The sequence below is a fragment of the Elgaria multicarinata genome, chromosome 5 (assembly GCF_023053635.1).
Source record: "Elgaria multicarinata webbii isolate HBS135686 ecotype San Diego chromosome 5, rElgMul1.1.pri, whole genome shotgun sequence".
NCBI lineage: Eukaryota > Metazoa > Chordata > Lepidosauria > Squamata > Anguidae > Elgaria > Elgaria multicarinata.
This window is the reverse complement of record NC_086175.1, coordinates 127870966-127896513: the sequence shown is the minus strand read 5'-3', so window position 1 is coordinate 127896513 and position 25548 is coordinate 127870966. Positions and strand designations below refer to the sequence as shown.

General features: G+C 46.4%; 1 protein-coding gene across 8 annotated transcripts in view; it reads right to left on the bottom strand.

Moving 5' to 3' along the window:
- Positions 1 to 1014: 1014 nt before the first annotated feature.
- DLG2 (discs large MAGUK scaffold protein 2) overlaps positions 1015 to 25548 on the bottom strand; it is a 1258440-nt gene continuing 1233906 nt past the window's right edge. For 5 of the 8 annotated variants that reach the window (XM_063127200.1, XM_063127201.1, XM_063127203.1 and 2 more), the window contains 6 exons: positions 22418 to 22468; positions 20314 to 20415; positions 15158 to 15330; positions 11314 to 11423; positions 4006 to 4097; positions 1016 to 1222 (listed from right to left, as the gene is read on the bottom strand). In XM_063127200.1, coding sequence (XP_062983270.1) covers positions 1116 to 1222; positions 4006 to 4097; positions 11314 to 11423; positions 15158 to 15330; positions 20314 to 20415; positions 22418 to 22468 — 635 coding nt within the window. In that variant the 3' untranslated portion in view covers positions 1016 to 1115. Of the gene's footprint in view, positions 1223 to 4005; positions 4098 to 11313; positions 11424 to 15157; positions 15331 to 20313; positions 20416 to 22417; positions 22469 to 25548 lie in introns of all 8 variants that reach the window. The other 3 variants (XM_063127207.1, XM_063127206.1, XM_063127202.1) reach the window with 2 other exon arrangements.

The following is a 25548-nucleotide window of genomic DNA, read 5'->3' as shown; positions in this document are numbered from 1 at the left end:
AGCCAAGGGTGAAAAATAGTTCACCTTTCAATTACTTTATCTTTACAAAATATCTCACAAAATATTTTGTCACCTATAGAAATTAGTGCCTATACATCAATATAGATTCTTTAATAAATTATTCCATCTTTAAGTGCCTTTCTATCTTTATATAAATGATAATATAGACAATTAAAATAAAATGTAAAGCTTTCCCCCCCAATTGTACCCCTCTTGGTCATGTTTAAGTACCCTGAACTCCCGCGCTTTGATGTGAACGTGTTTTGACATGGGATGCTTCCCACTGGATCCCATTGAATGGACCCATGTTGTCACCAAGAACCAGAATAAATGGTGGGTTTGACGTGGGAGAGGAAAATAAATGCTCCGAATTGGTTTCAGGAAAAAAAAAAAAATCACGGAGAGATGTGCATAGTTATACGAAAGTTAAGGTGGAGCAAATACAAATGTGCTATGATCAAAACCAGCCCCTGATCCAACATCCAGAAAAAAGCATTCAACGTCTCCGCGGAGTTCGGTAGACAATGGATTGGATTCTATAGGATATTATCCTGCAAGGTGTGGGGCGCTCTGCTTTCCATCCAGAGAACCAATTAAGGACCAGTTTCCTCCATCTCCGCTTCAAACTCACGTCTTACCGATTGGAGCCAGAGTCACGCTCCTTGGAGGATCAAGAGGGCCAGGAACTTCTTCTTTAAAGCAATCAATAAACACACTGAGCTGAGCCAAGAATACGGATTTGGGACGTAGGCAGAGATGCCGGCCAGCTCTCTTGGACAGCGGGCCCTTGCGCTGAATGTCTGTCCCTACAAAGTAGTGCGGTGAGCACGTGGTACCAGTCTTCGTTTTGTTTATATGGCAAAAGTCTCTCTCTCTCTCTCTTTTTTTTTTTAGGCTTTTCTTTTCTTTACCCTTTATGACCAAACCAATGTCCGTCATGGCTTCGAACACTTTGTGTTGTACATTCAGAAAATATTCACATTGACTGCATGGAACGTAAAAGTAACTCCCCCCCCTCCCCAAAAATCACCCCCTCCCCCAAAGCGTCCAAATAAGATAGGATTACGTTTTCTTCTAAATACTCTTCTGCCATGATCGGAGGTGAGTTGACTAATTTATAGCTTTTCCTTGGAAGGAATCCAGATGAAAGGCCCAGACTGCTCTTCAATTACAAGCTTGCATTGGTTATATATATCTTCTAAGGTTTCTCCTTGGACAATAGCTGTGGGAAAGGAAGGAAGGAAGGAAGGAAGGTGATTTTTTTCTTTTACAAAGCTCCCTAATATTTATATTGTCAAATATGTCTGGGATCCAGTAGCGCATGATTTAGGCACAGCCCCAGCATGTGAGATCATAAGAACATAAGAAGATCCCTGCTGGATCAGACCAAGGGTCCACCTAGTCCAGCACTCTGTTCACACAGGGGCCAACCAGCCATCGGCCAGGGATGAACAAGCAGGACATGGTGCAACAGCACCCTCCCGCCCATGCTCCCAAGCAACTGGTGCACACAGGTTCTCATGGGAATGTGTCTCCCACAGGGTTATGGCTCCATCTCAAAGGGCCTGCAGTCAAACCTATATGAGTACTACTTGTGAGCTCTCCCAGGTCCTGAATGACTAACCAGGCTCCTTGCAAGCTGCTACCACCTCTATGCTTTTTCCAGTCCTTTCTCCCAGTGCATCATTCAACACCCTTATGGGACAATGGTTGCTGCTGACCCATTTGCACAAGGCTATCAATGGCTACTAGTCCTGATGGTTAAGTGCAACCTCCAGTATCAGAAGCAAGAAGCCTGTCAGGAAAAAGGCACTTATTTCCATATGTGGTGGACTTGTGAAGTTATTCAGAGGTTTTGGCAAATGGTTTTCAAAGAGATAAATGATATAATGGGATGGAAGGTTAAGTTAGGGCCAAGGACAGCACTGTTATCAATACATGAAGGGGTTAAATGTACACAAAATAGTAAAGAATTAATAAACAATTTATTAACTCCAGCTAGATTAATAATTGCCAGGAATTGGAAGGAACAAAGGGATTATCAAATAGAAGAATGGTACAAAGAAGTCTGGGATATAGCTATTAATGACAAACTTATGTGTAGTATTAAAGTTAAGAGAGGATTATTGAAACAAAATGACTTTGATGAGGTTTGGAGTCCATTTGTTAAATTTGTACTGGAAAAAGGGAAAGGGAGTACACCGGTGCAGGTTACATTACAATTTTGGAAAGGAGAATAAGGGTCCCGGGTGTGTGTGTGCACGAGATAGTTCTATATTACTTCATCTAGTTTTTAAATTTTATTATTGTGGTGTATTAAGCTGATGTAACGTGATTATTTTATGTGTAATAAAATTCAAATAAAAACTATTAAAAAAAGAGAAGAAGAAGCAAGAAGCCTGTATACACTAGTTGCTGGGGAACATGGGTGGGAGGGTGCTGTTGCACCATGTCCTGCTTGTGGGTCCCTGGTTGACAGCTGGATGGCCGCTGTGTGAACAGAGTGCTGGACTAGATGGACCCTTCATCTGATCCAGTATGTCTCTTCTGATGTTCTTTGGGGTGCCTGAGTGGATGCAAATGGGCAAATCAGGTAGCAGGTCACAGATGTCTTGCTCTTGGCTGCTCCAAGGCTTGATCCTTGCTACTCTGCCTACATCAGGGGTCCCCAAGCTTTTTGGGTCAGTGGGCACATTTGGAATTTTGAAAGAGTGTTGTGGGCAGTCTGACAAAATTGGTATTGTGGGCAAGTTGCCCATTCAAACACTCATTTTCTGAGAAAGCAAACTGGTGAAACTAAAATAATAATGATAATAATGATAATAATGATAATAATGATAATAATAATAATAATAATAATAATAATAATAATAATAATCCAACCCAAGATTCTAAGAACAAGGCTTAGAGATGGGCTCTGAGCAATAAAAATAGAAAAACATTCTTATAAACCCAAAGAAAGATGGTGCAGAAAGTCCCTTGAAGCTTCAAGGGACTTTAAGCACTATGTTCTACTATGGATTGAGACCATTGGATGGAGACCTATGCTCTGCTGTGGATGGAGACCATCGGATGGAGACCTATGCTCTGCTATGGATGGAGACCATCGGATGGAGACCTATGCTCTGCTATGGATGGAGACCATCGGATGGAGACCTATGCTCTGCTATGGATGGAGACCATCGGATGGAGACCTATGCTCTGCTATGGATGGAGACCATCGGATGGAGACCTATGCTCTGCTATGGATGGAGACCATCGGATGGAGACCTATGCTCTGCAATGGATGGAGACCATCGGATGGAGACCTATGCTCTGCTATGGATGGAGACCATCGGATGGAGACCTATGCTCTGCTATGGATGGAGACCATCGGATGGAGACCTATGCTCTGCTATGGATGGAGACCATCGGATGGAGACCTATGCTCTGCTATGGATGGAGACCATCGGATGGAGACCTATGCTCTGCTATGGATGGAGACCATTGTTCAGTGATAGAGCACCTGCTTTGCACACAGAAGGTCCCATGTCCCATCCCTGGTATCTTCATGTAACAGGATCAGGTCACAGGTGATGCAGATGACCTCTGCCTGAGATGCCAGAAAGCCACTCGCACTTAGAATTAGACCACACTTAGCTAGTTGGACAAACAGCCCGATCTAGTCTCAGGGAGGTTCCGGTGTCCCTTTGCTACTGCTGCTAATCTAAGATGCTGCTTCATTCGCAGTTGGACCCTTGTTCCATCTAGCCCAGTACTGTCAACACTGACTGGCAGCGGCTCTCCAGAATTTCAGACAGTATTTTCCTGCCCTACCTGGAATTCCAGGAACTGAACTCAGGACCTCCTGCGTGTCAAGCAGTGTCCCTACCACTGAACCACAGTCCCTGCTCTCATCTTCACTTTCCACTGGGGTCTCATCTTGTTCATTTCCCCCAGGACTCCCCTGTAAAATAGATTATCCTTTCCACGGAGACAGAGAAAATCTTCTTGGGTCCTGCGTACCTGTAAAATATTCTCCAAATTCTTGTTCTAACTTCATTGCCCGTTCGTACGTTTTTTTGGCTTGGTCCTCCGTGAAGCGTTTATTCATTTCCCTAGAAAAATAGTTTGGGAAAAACAAACAAACAACAATAAACAATAAACAAAAACAACAAGTAAGCACACAACATCAATCAGCATTTCATTCACACTGTGCTGAAGCAAAAATCAGACCCCAAAGGTCACCATTCCCCCACTGGTTTATTCAGGAAACCGCATCATCATACAGGAATTACTGGGTAAAACATGCCACAGTGAAAAAGGGCTTCTAAGTAAGAAACAAAGATAGGGAGTTGTTATTGGGAACAGAAAATCACTCTGCACATGTTCTGTGGAACTTTCCTATAAAACATAGGTCTAGCTCCCGAAGAGCACTAAAATATATTCAAATTCAAACCTCCTTCATCATACAACATAGAGATAAGTCTCTTTCCCCCTTCTTTACAAGTAAAAATACAGGAGCCTAATCTAAACCCTATTGCACTATGAAATCAGTATAAAAGCGGTATATAAAAGGCAGGAGCCACACTCCTACTTTATAGTGGCATCGAAGTGCCCTGACAACTGTTGGGGCCCATTGACATATGCCATATACTGCTTCCATAGTGCTATATCCTGCTTGGTGTAGTTTAGGCCAGGGAAGGACATTTCTCTGAAGCTACATAGCCAGGGATTAATTTGTCCTGGAGCAGAGAGGGGAGAAGGCACCCTGTTCTGAACCGGGGCCTGGACTGCTCCCTGGTCCATGCCTGGTAGGCTAGATGACATCAAAGCGGTTGGGAAACCCCTTTCCCCTCCTGTGATGTCATAACTTATTTTTGGGGCCTGGTACAGTCACCCATGGTGCGTCTGTGGGGGACTTCACCCCTTTTAGGTTTTCTGGTCTGCTTGACACTATGGCCTCATCTACACCAAGCAAGATATTCCAGTATGAAAGCGGTATAGAAAAGGCAGGAGCCACACTACCACTTTATAGTGGTATCGAAGTGCACTGCAGGAACTACACCACTATTTTATAGTGGTACTGAAGTGCACTGACAACTGTTGGGGCCCATGACACATCCACACTAAGCAGGATATAACACTATGAAAGTGGTATAATAGTGGTATGTGGTCTGTGTCAATGGGGGCCCAACAGCTGTCAGTGCACTTCAATACCGCTGCAAAGCAGTAGTGTGGCTCCTGCCTTTTAGATACCGCTTTCATAATGGAATATCCTGCTTGGTGAAGATGAACCCTATGTCCTCCTTGGCATACAGAACAACACCTCCTCCAGTACACTTTTTCCTGTCCTTCCTATAGAGTTTATATTGGGAGATGACCATATCCCACTGGTTCTCTCCATTCCAATAGGTTTCCATCCTGCCCATTGCATTTAATTTCTTCTTTAATGCCAGGCACTCCAAGGCCTTAGCTAGACCTAAGGTTTATCCCGGGATCGTCCTGGGGTTACCCCTGTTCATGTAAATGACACACAGGGGATCCCAGGATCAGGCAGGGACGACCCCGGGATAAACCTTAGGTCTAGCTAAGGCCCAACTCTCCTATTTTGGCTTGGAGGCTTCGAGCTTTAGCATAGAAACACCTATACATGGAGGGAATCTCCATGTATCAGTGCGACCTGAAAGCGTGTGTGTAGATCCTGCTAGAAGAGGCGCAGGAAGAGGCGGAGAAGGAGGCGGCTGGGGTATCGGGCCGCGTCCTTGCCGCTGCCGCCGCCCACCACCTCCCCGCTGGCCTCCTGCTGCCGGCACCCATCCCGGCTTCTTCCCTCCTCACCGTGAGTAGCCAGGGTCAGCAGAGGCTCTTTCGCTGGCAGCAGGAGGCCGGTGGGGAGGTGGTGGTCGGTGGCGGTGGCAAGGATGCGGCCGGATTCCCCAGCTGCCTCCTTCTCCGCCTCTTCCTGCACCTCTTCCAGGGCAGGATCTACACACGCGCTTGCGTGCACCTTCAGTACGACGTGTAGATCCCTTGATGGTGTCCCTTCCCTAGATGTCTCTGGCATGTGCATCTTCTCCTACGGCCCCTTAGAAAGCCAGCCTCTTTGATCACTTTCCCGAATAAGTATGTGAACTGAAATGCAGTTATACTTCGATGCTCAAACAGTACTGAATTTTGCACTGCAGTTCTCCAATGAAATAACGCATACAAAAACGTGCATGTTAGGGAAAAGTGAGCACAAAAAAATGCATACATTCATGAAAAATGATATCGAGAGGCGAATTATATGAAAGGATGTCATATGCAAAAAAATAGGATATCATATGCAATATCATATTGCAAAAAAAAGAAAGAAAAAAAAAGGGGGCATACTAGGAAAAACCATGTAACGAAATGCTCTTATTGGGAAAAATGTACATAGAAATGTGTGTTGTTTATTCGTTCAGTCGCTTCCGACTGTTCGTGACTTCATGGACCAGCCCACGCCAGAGCTTTCTGTCGGCTGTCGCCACCCCTAGCTCCCCCAAGGTCAAGCCTGTCACCTCCAGAATATCATCCATCCATCTTGCCCTTGGTCGGCCCCTCTTCCTTTTGCCTTCCACTTTCCCTAGCATCAGCCTCTTCTCCAGGGTGTCCTGTCTTCTCATCACGTGGCCAAAGTACTTCAGTTTTGCCTTTACTACCATTCCCTCAAGTGAGCAGCCTGGCTTTATTTCCTGGAGTACGGACTGGTTTGATCTTCTTGCAGTCCAAGGCACTCTCAGGATTTTCCTCCAACACCACAGTTCAAAAGCATCTATCTTCCTTCGCTCAGCTTTCCTTATGGTCCAGCTCTCGCAGCCATAGGTTACTACGGTTACTAGAAATGTGTACAGATGCAAAAAAAGAAAAGAACCAAAGCGATGCGGAAATGGGATTTTAAAAAATGAAGTTTGGAAAAATGAGAAAGAGTGGGACCAAAATAGACCGTTTTGTCCCTCCGCTATGGAGCATGTGGCATCCCTTCCAGGCAATGGTTAATTTTAGAAAATCAACCGTGGAATATAGGCAAGTGAGGCAGACATACTACACCCTCAACTAAAGCTCTGGATTAAATCACAGAAGCGTGCAGAAATGAACCGTACAGTGTAAGCCACATGTGATACATGGAGAAAATTATGTGAATGATGATGCATAAAGAATTTGCTAAGAAGTACATGACAACACAGATTTGCTACGGTTGACCTAGCTCTTAGAAAAAAGAATCTGCCTGCTGACTGAATTGTATGTGTATGAAATCTGTTTATATACTATGGAAGAAGAAAGATAGGGTGGAGGGGAGCGGTGGGCGGGGGGAGGAGAAAAGAGTATTATATGTGCTGCGCTCCTGTTTCAGCAACAAACCCAAATATTGCTCCAGGTTTTCTATGGAGTTTCTCTAAAAGAACTCTGGACACAAGGCAGATCACAGAGACAACCATGTTATACCACTTTTTCACATAGCGCATATTTAAAACTATGGAATTCACCACCATAAGATGAAGTGATGGCCACCAACTTGGATGGCTTTTAAAAGGGGTTTGATAAATTCCTGGAGGAGAAGGCTATCAATGGCTACTAGCCCTGATGGCTATGTGCTACCTCCAGTATCCGAGGCAGTAAGCCTATGTACACCAGAACCTGGGTCCTGCTTGTTGGTCCCTGGTCAACAGTTGGGTGGCCACCATGTGAACAGAATGCTGGACTAGATGGAGCCTTGGTCTGATCCAGCACGGCACGTCTTATGTTCTTACCACAATCAGGAGATTCATGAGGTGCAACCCTTGCTGGGCTATACTGTCTCAGGTGATGGGGGTGGGGACTGAGTGTTTGAAAGCTTATGAGAAAAACACCCTGCATGCAGAAAACTATCATGACATGGACAAGACTAGACTAGAATCTTTTCCCCTGACGTGCTAGATTTTGACACCCACAGAGATTTTTGCTTGCCTTTCTTTAATATGGGCAAACATTCAAGACTGGAATCCCTGCACATATAGTAAGAAGTGGTACAATCCAGTTCAGGGTGCAATGTGTGGTTTTACTGTTTGCGTAGCATGGTGTGCAGATTGCACCAGCCAAGAGCAATGATGTGCGCAGTTATTCTGTCTGGCCAACTTGGCCTCAGGGGCATTGACCCCATGATCATAAGCCATGTCCGGGTGACCATGTGAACGTTTGCATGGCCAAAGCTGCACACTCATTTGGCCTTGTACGCATAGCCTACTTGGATGTTTCAAAAGATCTGCAAAAAAGATCAGACGAGTGCATGGAATGGGACAGTGGGTGCAGTTCTATTGTTCAGTCCTCAAGATGGTCATCTGCTGGTTTGGGGTAATGGAGTTTCTCCTCGTTCGCCTACACACCATTGTAATGTTGGCCGTGCTCCTCCTGCAACCTTTTCATCCATGGCTCCCAACTTACTACGTAAGAGAAAGGAAGTCCCTGTGCTGTGGACTGACCACTGTTTCCCACTGGAAGGAGAGAGGCTTTTGTGTAGCCTTATTCAGACACAGAAAGGCAGAAATGCCACCTAGGAGGTGTTGACCCCAATCAACAAGGGGGGAAAAGGCCCTTTGCTGAGCCAGATTCACACAGGGCGGTACGGGCTAGCTTTCCATTTTAACAATGGGCACAAATGCAGAACGTGTACTTCTTGTACTTACGCATAGGGAGATAGAATGCGACAACATGATAAATGCTTGCATGCATTGAACACATTTATCTTTATTTCTTTCAAGTGGCACTTGGAAAAGGGCTCATCAGGATAGATTTATTTATCTGTTTATTACATTTCTATCTTGCCCAATAGCCAAATCTCTCTGGGCAGTTCACAATATATATATATATATATATATATATATATATATATATATATATCCCTTCCCCCTGTTCCAGAGTCTCAATGTTAGTTTACTCTCCCTCTCCCAAAGCTGCCGTTCACCCTGGAAGGGGAACATCCATTAACATAGAATCATAGAATAGTAGAGTTGGAAGGGGCCTATAAGTCCCTCGAGTCCAACTCTCAGTGCAGGAATCCACCCTAAAGCATCCCTGACAGATGGTTGTCCAGCTGCCTCTTGAAGGCCTCTAGTGTGGGAGAGCCCACAACCTCCCTAGGTAACTGGTTCCATTGTCGTACTGCTCTAACAGTCAGGAAGATTTTCCTGATGTCCAGCCGGAATCTGGCTTCCTTTAACTTGAGGCCTTTATTCCGTGTCCTGCACTCTGGGAGGATCGAGAAGAGATCCTGGCCCTCCTCTGTGTGACAACCTTTTAAGTATTTGAAGAGTGCTATCATGTCTCCCCTCAATCTTCTCTTCTTCAGGCTAAACATGCTCAGTTCTTTCAGTCTCTCCTCATAGGGCTTTGTTTCCAGACCCCTGATCATCCTGGTTGCCCTCTGAACACGCTCCAGCTTGTCTGCATCCTTCTTGAATTGTGGTGCCCGAACTGTACACAATACTCTAGATGAGGCAGCTTCCTTCTTTGGGGGGGGGCATAATGGGTGGGTTTGATTTTCCCTGTGTGCCACAGTCCCAATCCTGGCTATTCCCTGCCCCTGCCCTGCTATTTGACAAACCAAAGATACATTAAATGCTTAACTTCCAGAGAGATTGCTAAGTTAGTCTGTTGCAGCAAAACCAACAAAGAGTCTTGTGGCATCTTAAAGATCATAGAATCATAGAATAGCAGAGTTGGAGGAGACCTACAAGGCCATCGAGTCCAACCCCCTGCTCAATGCAGGAATCCACCTTAAAGCATCCCTGACAGATGCTTGTCCAGCTGCCTCTTGAAGGCCTCTAGTGTGGGAGAGCCCACCACCTCCCTAGGTAACTGGTTCCATTGTTGTACTGCTCTAACAGTCAGGAAGTTTTTCGCTGGGCCGATCTACACGAAGCAGGTTATAATACTTTTAAAATGGTATGAAAACTGTATATGTAATGTGTCCTGGGCCTGAACAGTTATCATAACCATTATAAACTGTTATAAGCAGTAGTGTAGATCCTGCCCCGATGTCCAGCTGGAATCTGGCTTCCTTTAACTTGAGCCCGTTATTCCGTGTCCAGGCATCTATTCTGGCATAAGCTCTTGTGGACACTTTGGAGGATATCTTTTGTCTGGCTGTGCCCACCATGGCAACCGTTTTGTGAATGGGACACCCTTGCCCTTGGTGGCCATTTTGTGACAGTGCCCACAACACAGTCTCACAATTCCAAAGGTGTCCATTGGCCCAAAAAAGTTGAGGACCCCCTGCATTAAATACATAGGTGCATTTAAGATATCACCTAATTTGACTCTCATAGGTAAAGCTGGGAGGGAACACAATTACCCAATGAGGGACATGCTCATGTCTTCCCATCAGACATGGATGACATGGACCAATGGAGGAAACATGATCCACCCTCCTGTAGCTGCACGTAATCACGGATGTCTAAAGATGGCTTCAGACAAGAAAGCTTAAACCCGACATTGTGAAAATTAGGGCTGTGCACCCACCCCCTGATCTGCCTTGGAGGCCGGTTCGGAGCCCCTGAAACAGTCCTGATTTGGCTCAGGGGTGTTTCAGGGTTGCCCGACTTGCCTCAGCACCGAAGCCGAGGCGAGATTCGGGCCCTCTGAGGTGACTCGGACTTTTTTGGGTGCCAGCTGTGCAGCCGGGCTGTGCAGCCAGCACCCAGAAAAGGCTCCCTTACCCCACTTACCTGCTGCCGCTGCTGTCCACCATCCACCTCCTCCGTCCTTGCATCTGGCAGCTTCCTCTGTCGCTAACGCATATGACCGGAAGTAGGCCGCACGATTTTAAGATATCACAGAGGCTCTGCTGATTAGTACCTCTATGGCCACTGTAGTTTCTGGCCTTATGGCCACAAATTACAGTGGCCATAGTGGTCCTAATCAGCAGAGCCACCGCGATATCTTAAAATTGCATGGCCTACTTCCGGTCTTATGTGTCGGCGACAGCGGAAGTCGCCAGATGCAAGGACAGAGGCACTGGTGGCGGACGGTGGTGGAGGCAGCAGGTAAGGGACTAATGAGGGCTGCTCCGAAATGCCGAGGTGCCCCGAAGCTTCAGAGCCAATTTACTTCGGCTTTGGGGCGCCTCGGGCTTTGCTAGAACCGCCTCGGAATCGAGCCGAGCCAAATCAGCCCGCCTTGGCTCTGATTCGGGGCCACAGCCCAAGGCGCTGCACAGCCCTAGTGAAAATACCAACATCCTGGAATTGGGAGACCTGAATAGGCACAGACCACTCCTCCTCCTCCTCCTCCTCCCTAATGGCTTAGACGTTGGTTCAAGGAGACAGTACTCACATCAATGGCTCCCACGACTTAGGCTTAATGAAGATAGCAATGGGGTAGAGTTGGGCAGCTTGTAGTCTCTTAATGGCATTTCCTGATACATCGAGTATACAGTGCTTGCCCTGTTGGAAGCAGATGAAGAGGGGTTGATTCTCATGCACAAAGAAACCCAAGACTTTGGAGATGCAGTGGCCTAGAGTACAGTAATCACTGCCAACGGATCAAGAGAGGCACAATTCGCCTGGATGTTCTTCTTTCTTTGCGCCACTGACATGAACTAGTGCGACATCACCGTGTTGCATGGTACACATTCATTTCAATGGGGCTTTTTCAAGAGAATCTCCTATACTTGCTTCAGGGGAAAGGTCCAGTTTGGGTCTAATCTAGGTTTCAGAGAATCTGTTCAGCTATACTTTCACAATATCTCTCGCAACCTTTTCGCCTATAAATGTGCCAATATAAGGGGGAGAAACTGAAGACGGGGAAGAAACAGTTTAGATTAGGAATGGAGGAAGCTGTTTTCTATCAAGTGAGACAACTGGCCCATTTAACTCAGTATCGTCTACACCAGGACTATTGACTCAGGGGCTATTAAACAACCGATGGTGAGCCCAACAGGTCATACAAACTAGGGCTGTGCTCTGCTTCTCTTCGGTTCAGAGAAGCAGGAGCGAGGTGGCCTGATTCGCCTCCAGAAAAGGGGGCGGCGAAGAGAGTCGGAGGACTGCGGATCGAGGCGAAGAGGATCGCCTCAATCCGGAGCTCCACCAGCAGGTAAGTGGGGGGGGGAGGGGGACTCATCTGGCGCTGCCGGCGCTGCCTTCCATGCGGTGGCGGCACCGCCAGGTAAGGGAGCAGGGAGGAGGGACGCTTACCTGCATCCATCGCGGGCTTCAATTGAGGCCCCGGTTGAAGCTGGAAGTGCCTCTTCCAGCTTCAACCGGGGCCTCAATTGAAGCCCGCGACAACAGACACAGGTAAGGGGGTGGGGCGGTGGCTTATCTTGCGTGGCGACGGCGGCAAAGCCGGATTTCGCTCTGCGGAGCAGGAGACGGGCGGAGCGGCGTGAAGAGGATCGGGCCTGATCCGGATTGGGGGGTCCGTGCACAGCCCTAATACAAACTGGCCCATTGTATTGTTCTATTTTATTGCTATTTTATTAAATGGCTCTGGGACAATTTTCTCTTGTACTGATGTCAGCGAGCTTGGAGGTTCCTTCTGGAATTAAAAGGTGGAATATAAATATGTAACCAAAAGACTAACAATTTTTTTATTCCTTTTTTTTTAAAAAAAAATCTAGACTGGTTCTATTGAGGATGTTCTACTGAGATGTTCTTCTTTTCACTTTGATGTCGGGCTTTTACCTTTGTCAAACTTTAATAGTTTTGCACTGGATTCTAATTAGGTCTGCCATGATTATTAGATAACCGACTGAAACAGTTTTAAATTGGTTAAAAACATGTTGACCCCAATTATTTGGGCACCAGCTCAAAAAACTAAACCAAAAAGCAAACACACATCAGAAACATTAGGTTAGATCCAGACTTTATCATACATAGAGCAGGCCCATTGAAATCAATGGAACGCAACTTACTCATGACTAACCGAAGTCCCATTAAGTTCAATGCCTGCTCCAAGTATGACTAGGCCAGGATCCAACCCATTATTTTTCATGCAAGTAGCTGACAAGCACCAAAAAATATCGTTGGCAAGCAGTATTTCAAGAGGAAACCCTCTTTCCGTTGCACACAGAAGGAATATTGATTGATTGATTATTGCATTTATATCCTGCCTTTTTTCCTCCAAGGAACCCAAGGTGGTATACACATAATCCTCCTCCTGTCCATTCTCTCCTCTAAGAAAAGGAATGCCTTTTCTTAGGGTGATTCCAGCATGAAAGTGGTGTTATCTACAATAAGATAGTGTGCTTTAGAAAGACTGATTTTACCCACGTGCAGATGGATGAAAATTTAACTTATCGATTAGCAGAATGGCTCATCAATGTAAATTCCTTCAGCCTACGATCCTATACCCACTTACTCTGAGGAAAGAGGGTATAATGGGACATAATGGGATTTACATCTGAGTAAACAGGCATAGGATTGTGGTGTTAATCAAGCTGCAATGGTAATCTTACGCTTTAGCTAGACCTAAGGATTATCCCAGGCAAATGGTGTGTGTGTGTGTGTTCGTTCCTGCCTGCTCCCGGGATCCCCTGTGTGTCATTTGGATTCACAGGGATGATCCCGAGATATAGGCCTGGTTTAGCCATGATCATTGTAAGCATAAATTGCTTTGGGATGGGGTGTAATTTTTAGCTGACAAGCGGAACAAAAATACAAGAGAGGCTAGGGTGACCATATGGAAAGGAGGACAGGGCTCCTGTATCTTTAACAGTTGTATTGAAAGGGGAATTTCAGCAGGTGTCATTTGTATGCATGCAGCACTTGGTGAAATTCCCTCTTCATCACAACAGTTAAACCTGCAGGAGCTATATCCGAGTGAGCAGATACAAAAGAGGGCAGGGCTCCTGCAGCTTTAACTGTTGTGCTGAAGAGGGAATTCCACCAGGTGCTGCATGCATACAAATGACACCTGCTGAAATTCCCTCTTCATCACAACTGTTAAAAGATACAGGAGCCCTGCCCTCCTTTCCATAGGTTCAACCTAACTAATCCGTTCATTGTTACCTATATTCACTGAGGAAGCCTACGACATTGGAACACATCTGGTGACTAGAATCGCTATTTCCCTAGCCAGATGTGGGTATTTGAACCGTGTGCTATTACCGTCATGTGAGAATGGGGCCATGCTGGCTGGCAGTGTCCCCCCTCCCCCGCTACGTCCCTGATAGCCTGGACCACTGCCTCTTATACACTGGAGGTGGAAGATCAGAGCCTGTTCTGTCGATGTACTCCCTGCGTGATTTAGAACCCAGCACAAAACATTTAGAAAAAGCACATGATACAGTCTTCCTGGGAGTGTGCCAATTCAGATTGCAGGTGTGTGTGTGTTTTATTCATTTATTAGAATACTTCCGAACCATTTCACATATTAAAATCCCTAAGTCGTTCTAAATAAAATACAACATGACAAAATAAAAACGAGATAAAATAATGCATAATGAAAAACATTAAAATATTACATAAGTGTAAACAATAAAACAGGATAGTAGCAGAGTAGGGTCATAGGTCATAGAAAGCCTGTGTGAACAAGTGTCTTTCCATGAGATGTTTCAGCCTCTCGAACTACACATGGGAGAGTATTCCAAAGCATGGCTGCCACCACCGAGAAGGCTCACTTCCATTGGCTGCAGAACCTTTGGCAAGGTGTCAGAGGTCAACTGCGTATACCGTATTTCTTCGATTCTAAGACACACTTCCCCCCCCCCATATAAACATCTCTAAAAACGGGGTGCATCTTAGAATCGCGGGTGCGTTTATTATTTCTTAGAATCAAAGCTTTTTTTTCTGTTGGTGGTACTGAAATTAGTGTGCGTCTTACAATTGATGGCGTCTTAGATTCGAAGAGATATGGTATATAGGAGAATCTTCATTTTGAATGCTTTTGTCTATCAAAAATTCCCTGCATATGGAATGCTAGTTCATCAAGAAGAATGTTTTAGGCTAAAAATCCCCACCCACTATGACATACTAGCTTTCAAGCATACAACCCATTACTTACAACATAAAACGGGACCATTCCAGCAGAACTGTACCATGTGCTTTTTCTAAACATCTGACTGGGTTCCTGGCTGCCATTAATAAAATAAATCATCACCTGAGTCTGAAATGCAATTTAATATGATCCAATACAACATCACCACATCTGCGTTGACATCATTCATCTAACTTACCCGTTCTGCCACAAATCTCACAGATTGGACGCTAGTTCCATACAGATTGTCATTATACTGTCCGGCCTCTATGAATTTGTGCTCTTGTATGTCCTTTTCCATTTGTTCTCTGGAGATGACAAAATGGTAATCTCTGCCATCTACTTCATAATCACGCTTGGGCCGAGTTGTATCTTTGGACGACGAAAAAGGAAGGAAACAAAACCGTTTTCTGTAAGTGCACTAAGACAAAAACCGCAACCAACACAGATCTGTTCTGGTTCTCTGTTACATTCTTACTCTTAATTTTTCATAGAATCATACAATCATAGAATAGCAGAGTTGGAAGGGGCCTACAAGGCCATCGAGTCCAGCCCCCTGCTCAATGCAGGAATCCACCCTAAAGCATCCCTGACAGATGGTTGTCCAGCTGCTTCCTGAAGGCCTCTAGTGTGGGAAAGCCCACAACCTCCCCAGGCAACTGATTCCATTGTCGTACTGCTCTAACAGTCAGGAAGTTTTTCCTGATGTCCAGCTGGAATCTGGCTTCCTTTAACTTGAGCCCATTATTCCGTGTCCTGCACGGACCGAGAAGAGATCCTGGCCCTCCTCTGTGTGACAACCTTTTAAGTATTTGAAGAGTGCTATCATGTCTCCCCTCAATCTTCTCTTCTCCAGGATAAACATGCCCAGTTCTTTCAGTCTCTCTTCATAGGGCTTTGTTTCCAGACCCCTGATCATCCTGGTTGCCTTCTTATTCTGTACACTAATAGCAAACACAATATCAGTGGAGGCTGGTGGCCCGGATGTCAGTGGGGCTGTGAATCCCTCCAGGTTTCAGTCAGAACCAGTCAGAACTCTAAAGGAGTTATTCAAGGTGCCATTGGAGCCACCAGCTTTCACTGCACAATAGCTGAGGGGGTGATCTTTATGTAGCCAAAATAGCACTGATCACACACAGGAAGGAGATATTAGCAGGCTTAGGGGAACCCCACGTTTGCAGAAGTACAAAATCTTTAGTGGGGGGGGGGACCCAAAAGGGGAAATCGCCTTCAAAACAGCCCAAGGGCAGAACATACTCAGTGGCCACAGAATGCTGACTAAGGTCACAGCTAGACCTAAGGTTTATCCTGGGATCATCCAGGGTTCGCCCCTGCCTGAGCACTGGATCCCCTGTGTTTCACCTAGATGAACAGGTTTGACCCCTGGATGATCCAGGGATAAACCTTAGGTCTAGCTATAGCCTGACTGCTGGAGGGCAGGAAATGGGACAGAGCATCATGGAAAAGGTCATCGCTGGCATCCTGGCTCGGACCTGGAACAAGAGGTCTTCGTACTTGAAGAGAAACCTCTGGTTTGTTGCCAGAGATTTCTCTTCAAGGTTTCTCAAGGGCTGAAGGTAAAATAATACCTGCGTTAGATCCCAAGTGTTAATCCCGGAGAAGAGAAGATTGAGGGGAGACATGATAGCACTCTTCAAATACTTAAAAGGTTGTCACACAGAGGAGGGCCAGGATCTCTTCTCGATCCTCCCAGAGTGCAGGACACGGAATAACGGGCTCAAGTTAAAGGAAGCCAGATTCCGGCTGGACATCAGGAAAAACTTCCTGACTGTTAGAGCAGTGCGACAGTGGAATCAGTTACCTAGGGAGGTTGTGGGCTCTCCCACACTAGAGGCCTTCAAGAGGCAGCTGGACAACCATCTGTCAGGGATGCTTTAGGGTGGATTCCTGCATTGAGCAGGGGGTTGGACTCGATGGCCTTGTAGGCCCCTTCCAACTCTGCTATTCTATGATTCTATGATCTTCGCCCCCGATGAGAAATAGCACTTCCTATCCCAATCCCATACAGCGGAAAACAACCGGTCTTCACCCCTCTTGCATTGGTTGCATATAAGGAAAGGGTGGGTGGGGGGTCCCTGATGTAACCACTTTTCTACCTGACTGTCACGGGGGTTTTCCTATTGAGATGCTCAAAGAAATCACTTTGTTTATGGTCATTGCCTAGATTCAATTCCCCAGCGTCCACCCAGGACTTGGGTGCTATCAAATATGCCAGATTGACCATCTGCTTCTCACCGCATGGGGTCGGATTCCTAATCTAGGGTTGGGAACCACAAACACATCCCCAAGTCCTGGATACAAATAGGAACACAGTTTTGATCTCCTTCAGTTTTGATCTCCTTCTGGATGGACAATGGTGACTGTGGCTAGGTCTACTCTACTGCTTTATAGCGGTATTGAAGTGCCCTGATCACTGTTGGGGCACATTCCATATAATGCTTTTATAATGTTACTTCCTGCTTTTTATTCCACATTCATAATGATTTGACACAAGCAGCGCCACGAGACGGTGGGAAAATCGCGGTTCCTTACTGTCGTTTCTCCGCCCCTGCTCCTGTCCCACATTACTTCCTCTTTCTTTCCGGAGAAGAAAGAGGAAGTAAACAAAGACCACGTGGCCCATTCAGGGGCCGTTTTTATTGCATTGCCTTCCCTGCGCACAGCAGGAAATGGCAGCACAATCTGTCCCCCCCCCCCAAAAAAAATTTGATTAAAAGGGGTCCATTTTGTGATGGAAAGAAGGAGCGGGAGGTGCGCAGGAGGCAGATGGCATAATCTAAAGGATGTGCGAAAAACCGTGAGTGGGCAGTAGCGAGCATGCGATATAATGCTCATCTGATGAACCCCAAGGTGTAGTTCTGGCCCTAATGACCGCTATCAAGGGAAACTGACATAACACATGTTCAGAGGTTGCCAGCTGGCTTCAGCCTTGGTGGAATACCAGCCCTATTGAATTCCAAAAGTCTGCACTCCAACAGGCTGCCAAACTTGGGCCGGATCTACACTAGTCTTATAACGTTGCTAGCGTCCCTTTCTAACGTAGTTCTCTGTATCATTTCTCTGACTTACGTTTCGCTGCAACGGAACTTCAGGGCACATGGTTCAATCCTTCCGTTGTTCTCCCTCTTCCGTGAGAGCTGCTGGGTTTGCTCTGCCCACTGCCTGCCTCATTCCTAGCCGGCAGAGCAGAGCAGAGCAGAGCAGAGCAGGGCAGGGCAATAGTCATAAGCACACACAAACCTCCTCCCAAAACATCTTAATGCAAGTCCCAGGGAATTGCCTGAGTGCATAGGAGCCAGCCACTTTGTTGAAGCTAAGCATGGCCAGGTCTGGTCAGAGTTTGGATGGGAGACCAAATTGAAAAGTTTTAGCAGAAGCCCCGCTGGTCATGAGTTTTGGACTTTGGACCCTTGTTAATTTTCCTGCAGGGAGCTACAGCGATCCTTTGAGCGCTCCTCAGCTCCTTTGCAAAGAGGGGGGAAATGTTAAAAAAAAAAGTCATAAAAAATCAACCGATGACCCAATTTGATTCAAATTTGGTATTTGAATTACTGTGCCAATGTTGGTGTCTTTATCTATAAAGCTTACGCAGATGTAAGCATTTGTTTAAAATCCTGCTCCTGCGCCCACAGCAGCGGCTGGGGCGAATCTTTTGCAAAAGGAGCACAATTAACGCTGGATGCATGGGACTACTTCACAATCAAAGCAGATTCTAAGGTGGAAAACTTCTGAGTCCTTTGCATGCAATTGTCAGTGATTGCACAGTATAACGCTGGTGTGATTTATCTGCTGTAGCAGATAAGATAGCAAACGGGGCAAAGGAAGGAGAACAGGAAGTGGGCGGAGCAAACCCAGCAGCTCTGAGAAAGGGAGAGGAGAATTACCGGTAGGATGAGGCACATGAATCTGTAGCTACGCTGGAACTAAGAAATAGAACCTGTAAGTACGACTCATTTGCAACGTTGGAGACCCAGGGTCACGTGACGCTGTGCGTCGCAGTAACCCATTCAAAACATTAGAATAACATCAGTGTAGATTCCCACTTGAACTGGGTTTGGGAGGCCATTCTGATGGACCATACTCATGGGTAGTAGGACTTCTGGATGGTGGCAGGATGGCAGCATGGCTTCCCCCTGGACCTCTACCTCCTGGAGGAGGTCTCTGGGCAGTGGCTGGAGCCGCCCATTGGAAGCCTGCATGGGCTGCCAGCGTGTGTGTGTGTGTCTGTTCCATATTATTAGTTCACATTCCCAGGTCTCTCTTGGGATACGAAACATAGGCCATAGCTAGACGGGGCAAAATCCCGGGGTGATCCCCGGGATCATCCTGTGTGTTCACATGACACACAGGGGATCCTGGGATCAGGGAGGGATGATCCCTCCCTTGCCCTGGGATCTTGCCCTACCCTTTAGGCCCAGTTTTTCCACAGAACGTGTGGCCAGGCGCTGCGGTTTGTCCCAGTTCCTCGTGGTTCCTCGCAAGGAGCCGGGACCCGCGCATGGGGCGCAGAGCTGCTCAGGAGCACTGTGCCCATTGGGGGTGTGGTGGGGGAGCGGGGAAAATAATACTTTTTAAAATAAGCTTTTACCTTTTGTGCATGAGCGCGTGTGCGCATCTCCCCCTTTAAGAAAATTTTAAAAACGGCAGGCGTGATGCCTCTCCCTCTGAGGTCGTCAAGTGCTATGTGTAAACAGAGTGTGGATCTCACGATAAAACCATCGTGAGATCTTCACCCCTCCGTGTGCACTAACAGGTAGGTCTAGCTAAGGCCACAGGCTCCAGAGCTGAGCTCTGGCATGAATGAAGAAATCGGAACCCTATTGACACATACCATATACCACTTTCATACCACTTTCACAGTCTTATGTCCTGCTTGGTGTAGATGTGTCAATGGGCCCCAACAGTTGTCAGTGGACTTCAGTACCACTATAAAGCAGTAGTGTAGATCCTGCATGCCCCAATATCACTATAAAGCAGTAGTTTGGCTCCTGCCTTTTATATACCGCTTTCATAGTGGAATACCCTGCTTGGTGTAGATGAGCCCCAGGTTGGGGAAGGATGGTTTACTAGGATTGGCAGCAGTTATCTACAGTTTCAGATCTTCCTGGAGATGTTGAGGATTGAACCTGAGAGCTTCCGCCTTCTGGCCGTGTGCTCTGTGACTGAGCTACATCTCCTTCCCCCTAAGGCCTGGCTTCTGAGCGATACTTTGGCATTATAAAAAAGAGAAGATGCTAGTTTTGTAAATGCAGCAGCCAAGATGAAAAAGCACGCTGCAGCAGCACATTCAAGCGAGGAAGCATGAGCAAAATGCCTCAAGAATAGAATACTTACGTGGTACGCAGGAGCCAAATTTGTCGGGAAATTCAGATATCAAATCATCGTTGATCCGATCTTTCATTGGACCGAGGATAATAACCGGTCTGGTGTAATTAACTGAAATGCCGAAAGAAAGTATGACGACGATGAAGAAGAAGAAAAAGAAGAAGAAGGGGGCTAATGTTTCAGCCAAGCATGATGTCTGGCCAACATCTAAAATTCTACTTTTAGCAGAAACACAAGGGTTAACTCAATTTGTGGAGCTATTAGGGGATTTTCCGGGGCAAAATATATATATTTTTTATTTCCAAGATGGTGGCCAGCTGCCAGGCTGGCGTCAAGGGTAGGCACGGTTGGACACGTGCCAAGCACCTACACTCCAGCAGCAGCCCATGGCCAGGAGCCCCCTGTAATTGTTCCTCCTCCTCAATGCATCCTTCACGTTTACCTGCCTCCTGGAGCGGATCTACACAGCATACTGAAGGCGCTTGCGTGCGTCTGCAGTGCGCCCCCAAAGCGATTGTGTAGATCCTGCCCTGGAAGAGGTGGAGGAAGAGGCGGAGGAGGAGGAGGCGGCTGGGGAATCCGGCCGCATCCTTGCTGCCACCGCCGCCACTGCCCACCTCCCCGCCGGCCTCCTGCTGCCGGCGAAAGAGCCACCCGGGTCGGAGAGCTTCTTCTGCTCTCTGCCCCGCCTTCTTCCGCTGAGCTTGCGGTGGCGGCAAGGACGCAGCCGGATTCCTCTGCCTCTTCCTCCGCCTCTTCCAGGGCGGAATCTACACAATCGCTTTGGGGGCACACTGCAGGCGCATGCAAGCGCCTTCAGTACGCTGTGTAGATCTGCCCCAGCTCTGGCCGAGACAACGGTGTTGGTGAGAAGGAGGGGGAGCAGATGCCTTTGCCCACTTCCTCACTGTCTCTCCGCCTGTCCAGCAAGCAAGTGGAAGCCATGATGGGAAAGAGGAGGAGGAGGAGGAGGAGGAGGAGGAGGTGGTGACAATGGCAGTGAGAAGGGAAACACACATCCATAGGCCTGGCCAATATGTGCAGCAGCCTGAAAAGAGAGTCCTGTGTGGGAAGGATGGGCCACTTCAGATAGCAGGTGGAGAAATCTCATTTTTAAGCAATTCCGGATATAGGTATCTGCAAGTAGAAAACTAGTACAGTAGAGAAAGGGCTGGTTTAGGGTTAGAACTTTTCTCTCCAGTGTGCCAGCTTTCTGATTACAGAGAGATTTTTGCTTCTACCTTTGGTCCGAAGTGGTCATTGCAATCTGCCATATCAGAATTCTACCACCCCATTCTGCTACATGTATGGATGAGGCCAGAGGCTGGATCTACATGTTCAGCTGTATCGGGTGGGAGAATCCTAGAGAGGAAGGAGAGTGGGGTGTACCACTTCAGACTTCAGCTGGGGGACGACGACACACACCACATTTTTAATGCTCCTGCATAGGGAAATGTTCTTTGCGAACAGAAAACAAACACAACAGACAGAAGGTGGGCTGGAACTTTTCACTTTGTTCACGTTGGCAGGTAGCTTTTACAATGTGAAATGGTACAGTCCACTCGACCAACTAGGTAGGCTGACCACCTGAAAAGGAGGACAGGGCTCCTGCCCTTTTAACAGTTGTGTTGAAAAGGGAATTTCAGCAGGTGTCATTTGTATATATGGAGAACCTGGTGAAATTCCCTCTTCATCACAACAGTTAAAGCTGCAGGTGCCCTGCCCTCTTTTAAATCTGGTCACTCTAGTATAGCTCCTGCAGCTTTAACTGTTGTGACGGAGAGGGCATTTCACCAGGTGCTGCATGCATACAAATGACATCTGCTGAAATTCCCTTTTCTATGCAACTGTTAAAGGAGCCCTGTCCTCCTTTCCGTATGGTCACCCTAAACTAGGTAACTTAACTGCTTCATTCTGCTGCAGGAATGGGCTAGGTCAGCGTTCCAGATGTTTCGGACCACAACTCCCAGCATTCCCGATCATTGGCCATGCTGGCTGGGGCTGATGGGAGATGAAGTCCAAAGCATCTGGAGAGCAGCAGGTTCAGGAAACAGGACTAGGCTTTCATCCAATTAGCCCAACGTTACTTAGAACAGCATCAGAACTTGCTTACTTTCCTGCCTCGTTACGGGTTCATAGGAGAGAATGCAGTCCTCTTGTCCTCCTATAAGAGAAGGGGAGAAAAGGAAAGGAAAATCAGTGCTGATAAACAACGGCCCCCCAAAACCTCTCAGGCTTTTAGCTTTTGGAGGGTAGTGAACAAACCCAACTCATTCCAAAGCATGCTTGGGATTCTTCCATGGTTTAAACTGTCCAGTTATCCCTGCTTATAAGTCCTCAGCGGTGGCAATGAAACTTCCTTCTGAATTACCAGCGGCCAGGCCCACGGGAATAAGGCAGAAAATGAAGGCTCATCAATCGCTGGGCAGCACCCCTTCAAGAGGGGACCACCTGAAATGCCACATCTGAAAAAATGCTCAGCGGTGCACGATCAGGATGGACAATAGGAATGAATGCCAAAGACTTCATGCATATCACACACACACACAATGTGCTTTGCATTTTGCTTTCTTATGTTCGGTGCTTTGACACAGGCATTGGCACTAAACACAGGATGGAATGGGACAACTGGCCGTCACCCGGATCTCAAAGAGCCTCAAAGCAGTGGGAGGAGGGTGTGATTTGAAGAGGGGGCGAGTTCTGCATATGCTTTGCGGTGAGTGGGGAGCCTTTGCATGCACAGGAGCGCCATACAAGCGACTGGAGTCCTTGCAGGTTCAAAGTTCCTTTGAATTTGAATTGTGCCTTGTTGGAAGCCCTGACTGCATCCACATGAAGACTGCAGCTGATGGCGACAGCTGATGTAGCACAGTGGCCATGAATGTGAGCTACAATATAGATAGGGCATGACCAGCCAGTGTGGTGTAGTGGCTAGAGTGTTGGACTGGGAGTCGGGAGAGCTGGGTTCTAGTCCCCACTCGGCCATGAAGCTCACTGGGGGCTCATTTATGCCAAGCAAGATATTCCACTATGAAAGCGGTATATAAAAGGCAGGAGCCACACTACTGCTTTATAGCAGTATTGAGGTACACTGACAACTGTTGGGGCCCATGACACATATCATATACCATATTTCTTCGATTCTAAGATGCACTTTTCCCCCTATATAAACATCTCTAAAAACGGGGGGCATCTTAGAATCGCGGGTGCGTTTATTATTTCTTAGAATCAAAGCTTTGTTGTTGTTGGTACTGCGCGTCTTACAATCGATGGCGTCTTAGAATCGAAGAAATACGGTAACACTTTCATACTGGTTTCACAGTGTTATATCCTGCTTGGTGTAGATGTGTCAATGGGCCCCAACAGTTGTCAGGGCACTTCAGTACCACTATAAAGCAGTAGTGAAGATCCTGCAGTGCACTTCAATACCACTATAAAGCCGTAGTGTGGCTCCTGCCTTTTATATACTGCTTTCATACCACTTTCGTAGTGGAATATCCTGCTTGGTGTAGATGAGCCCTGGGTGACTTTGGGCCAGTCACAGACCCTCAGCCCAACCTACCTCACAGGGTTGTTGTTGTAAGGATAAAATGGAGAGGAGGAGGATTATGTACACCACCTTGGGTTCCTTGGTGGAAAAAAGGCAGGATATAAATGTAACAAATAAAATAAATAAGTAACGCTGATTGGTGGGGAGGTTCAGGACAGTTAAAATGAAGGATTTCTTCGCAAAGTGCATAGCTAAACTATGGAATTTGCTATCACAAGATGTAGTGATGGCCACCAATTTGGATGGTTAGTTTTCTCCTGGAGGAGAAGGCTATCAATGGCTATTAGTCCTGAAGGCTATGTTCTGTCTCTAGTATCGGAGGCCTATATACACCAGTTGTTGGGAACTACAAGTGGGACGGCCCTGTTGCACACATGTTCCACATGTGGGTTCCAACGAGCAGTTGATTGGCCACTGCATGAACAGAGTGGTGTACAAAATGGACCATTGGTCTGATCCACTGTGGCTCTACTTATGTTCTTAACATCTCACCTTAACCCTGAATTCAGTGGGTGGCCTAGCAAAAGACACCATTCTTTCAACTGCAATCTGGTGATAACAATGTGCATTCTCTGGCAACGCAGACAAGCCACAAGATGTGGTACCAGCTGCACAGCTTTCAGAAAATTCCAGCATGTTTTGTTTTAGAAAAAGCAAGTTTCTAGCCCTTATGATCGCAAAGATGTTCTTGGCACTGTGTAGAACATGCTCGGTGAAGTTTCAGAAACCAGAAGGATCCTTGAATGAGGTTTTCAGTGGTTCGTGAGTGGAGACCCATGTTCTCTCCCCCTCCCCACAATTAGAAGAAATCATTAAATTACACACATTAATACCAATTGCAGAATAAACTATGTTAAATAAGCAGAACCATACAAATGTATTTAATTTGCATAATCTATATAGATAGATAACTTCAGCTTTTATTGGCACAGTTTTGACACTACCCAACCTTGATAATAGTGTTGGCCTAACTTAGTGCTCCAGATGCCATTTTGGGGGCTCATTTTTTTGGGGGGAGGAAAGAATCCAACAGAGTTCAGCCTCAGAGTGGGGGGGATGCTCCCCTGAACCTCCTGAAATTGTCCACTCCTGCTTCACAACAAGGACAAATTGGCACATTTTCCCATCCGTGTTGCCAAATTTTGGCAATAAAATCCTTGTTTTCCAGACAATGGTCCTTTTTTGCTACTGTGCCACCAAATTTTGGAAGCAAATCTGCTGGTGGCTGCAAATAAAGGGCCCGAAGGCATGCATGTGGTCTATGAGTCACTCCGGATGTATAGGAACTTCTTCGAATGTGCTATCTGCATGTTATGAATTATTATTACCATATTTCTTAGATTGTAAGACGCCATCGATTGTAAGACGCACACTAATTTCAGTACCATCAACAGAAAAAAACACCCTAAGACACACCCGCGATTCTAAGACGCACCCCGTTTTTAGAGATGTTTATATAGGGGGAAAAAGTGTGTCTTAGAATTGAAGAAATACGGTAGTAGCCAAATTTAAAATGAAATGTGAACGTTTAAGATTGGGCCAACTTATATTTGTAAGGAAATGTGCAGTTAGGGAAATTCTTGTCCAATTAATATCAGAATTTGAAAAAAAAAAGTACACATAGAAAGGAGCATTTCAAGTAATATGCCATTTAAAACTGATCATTTGTTTTTGCTTAAAAAGGCACACACACA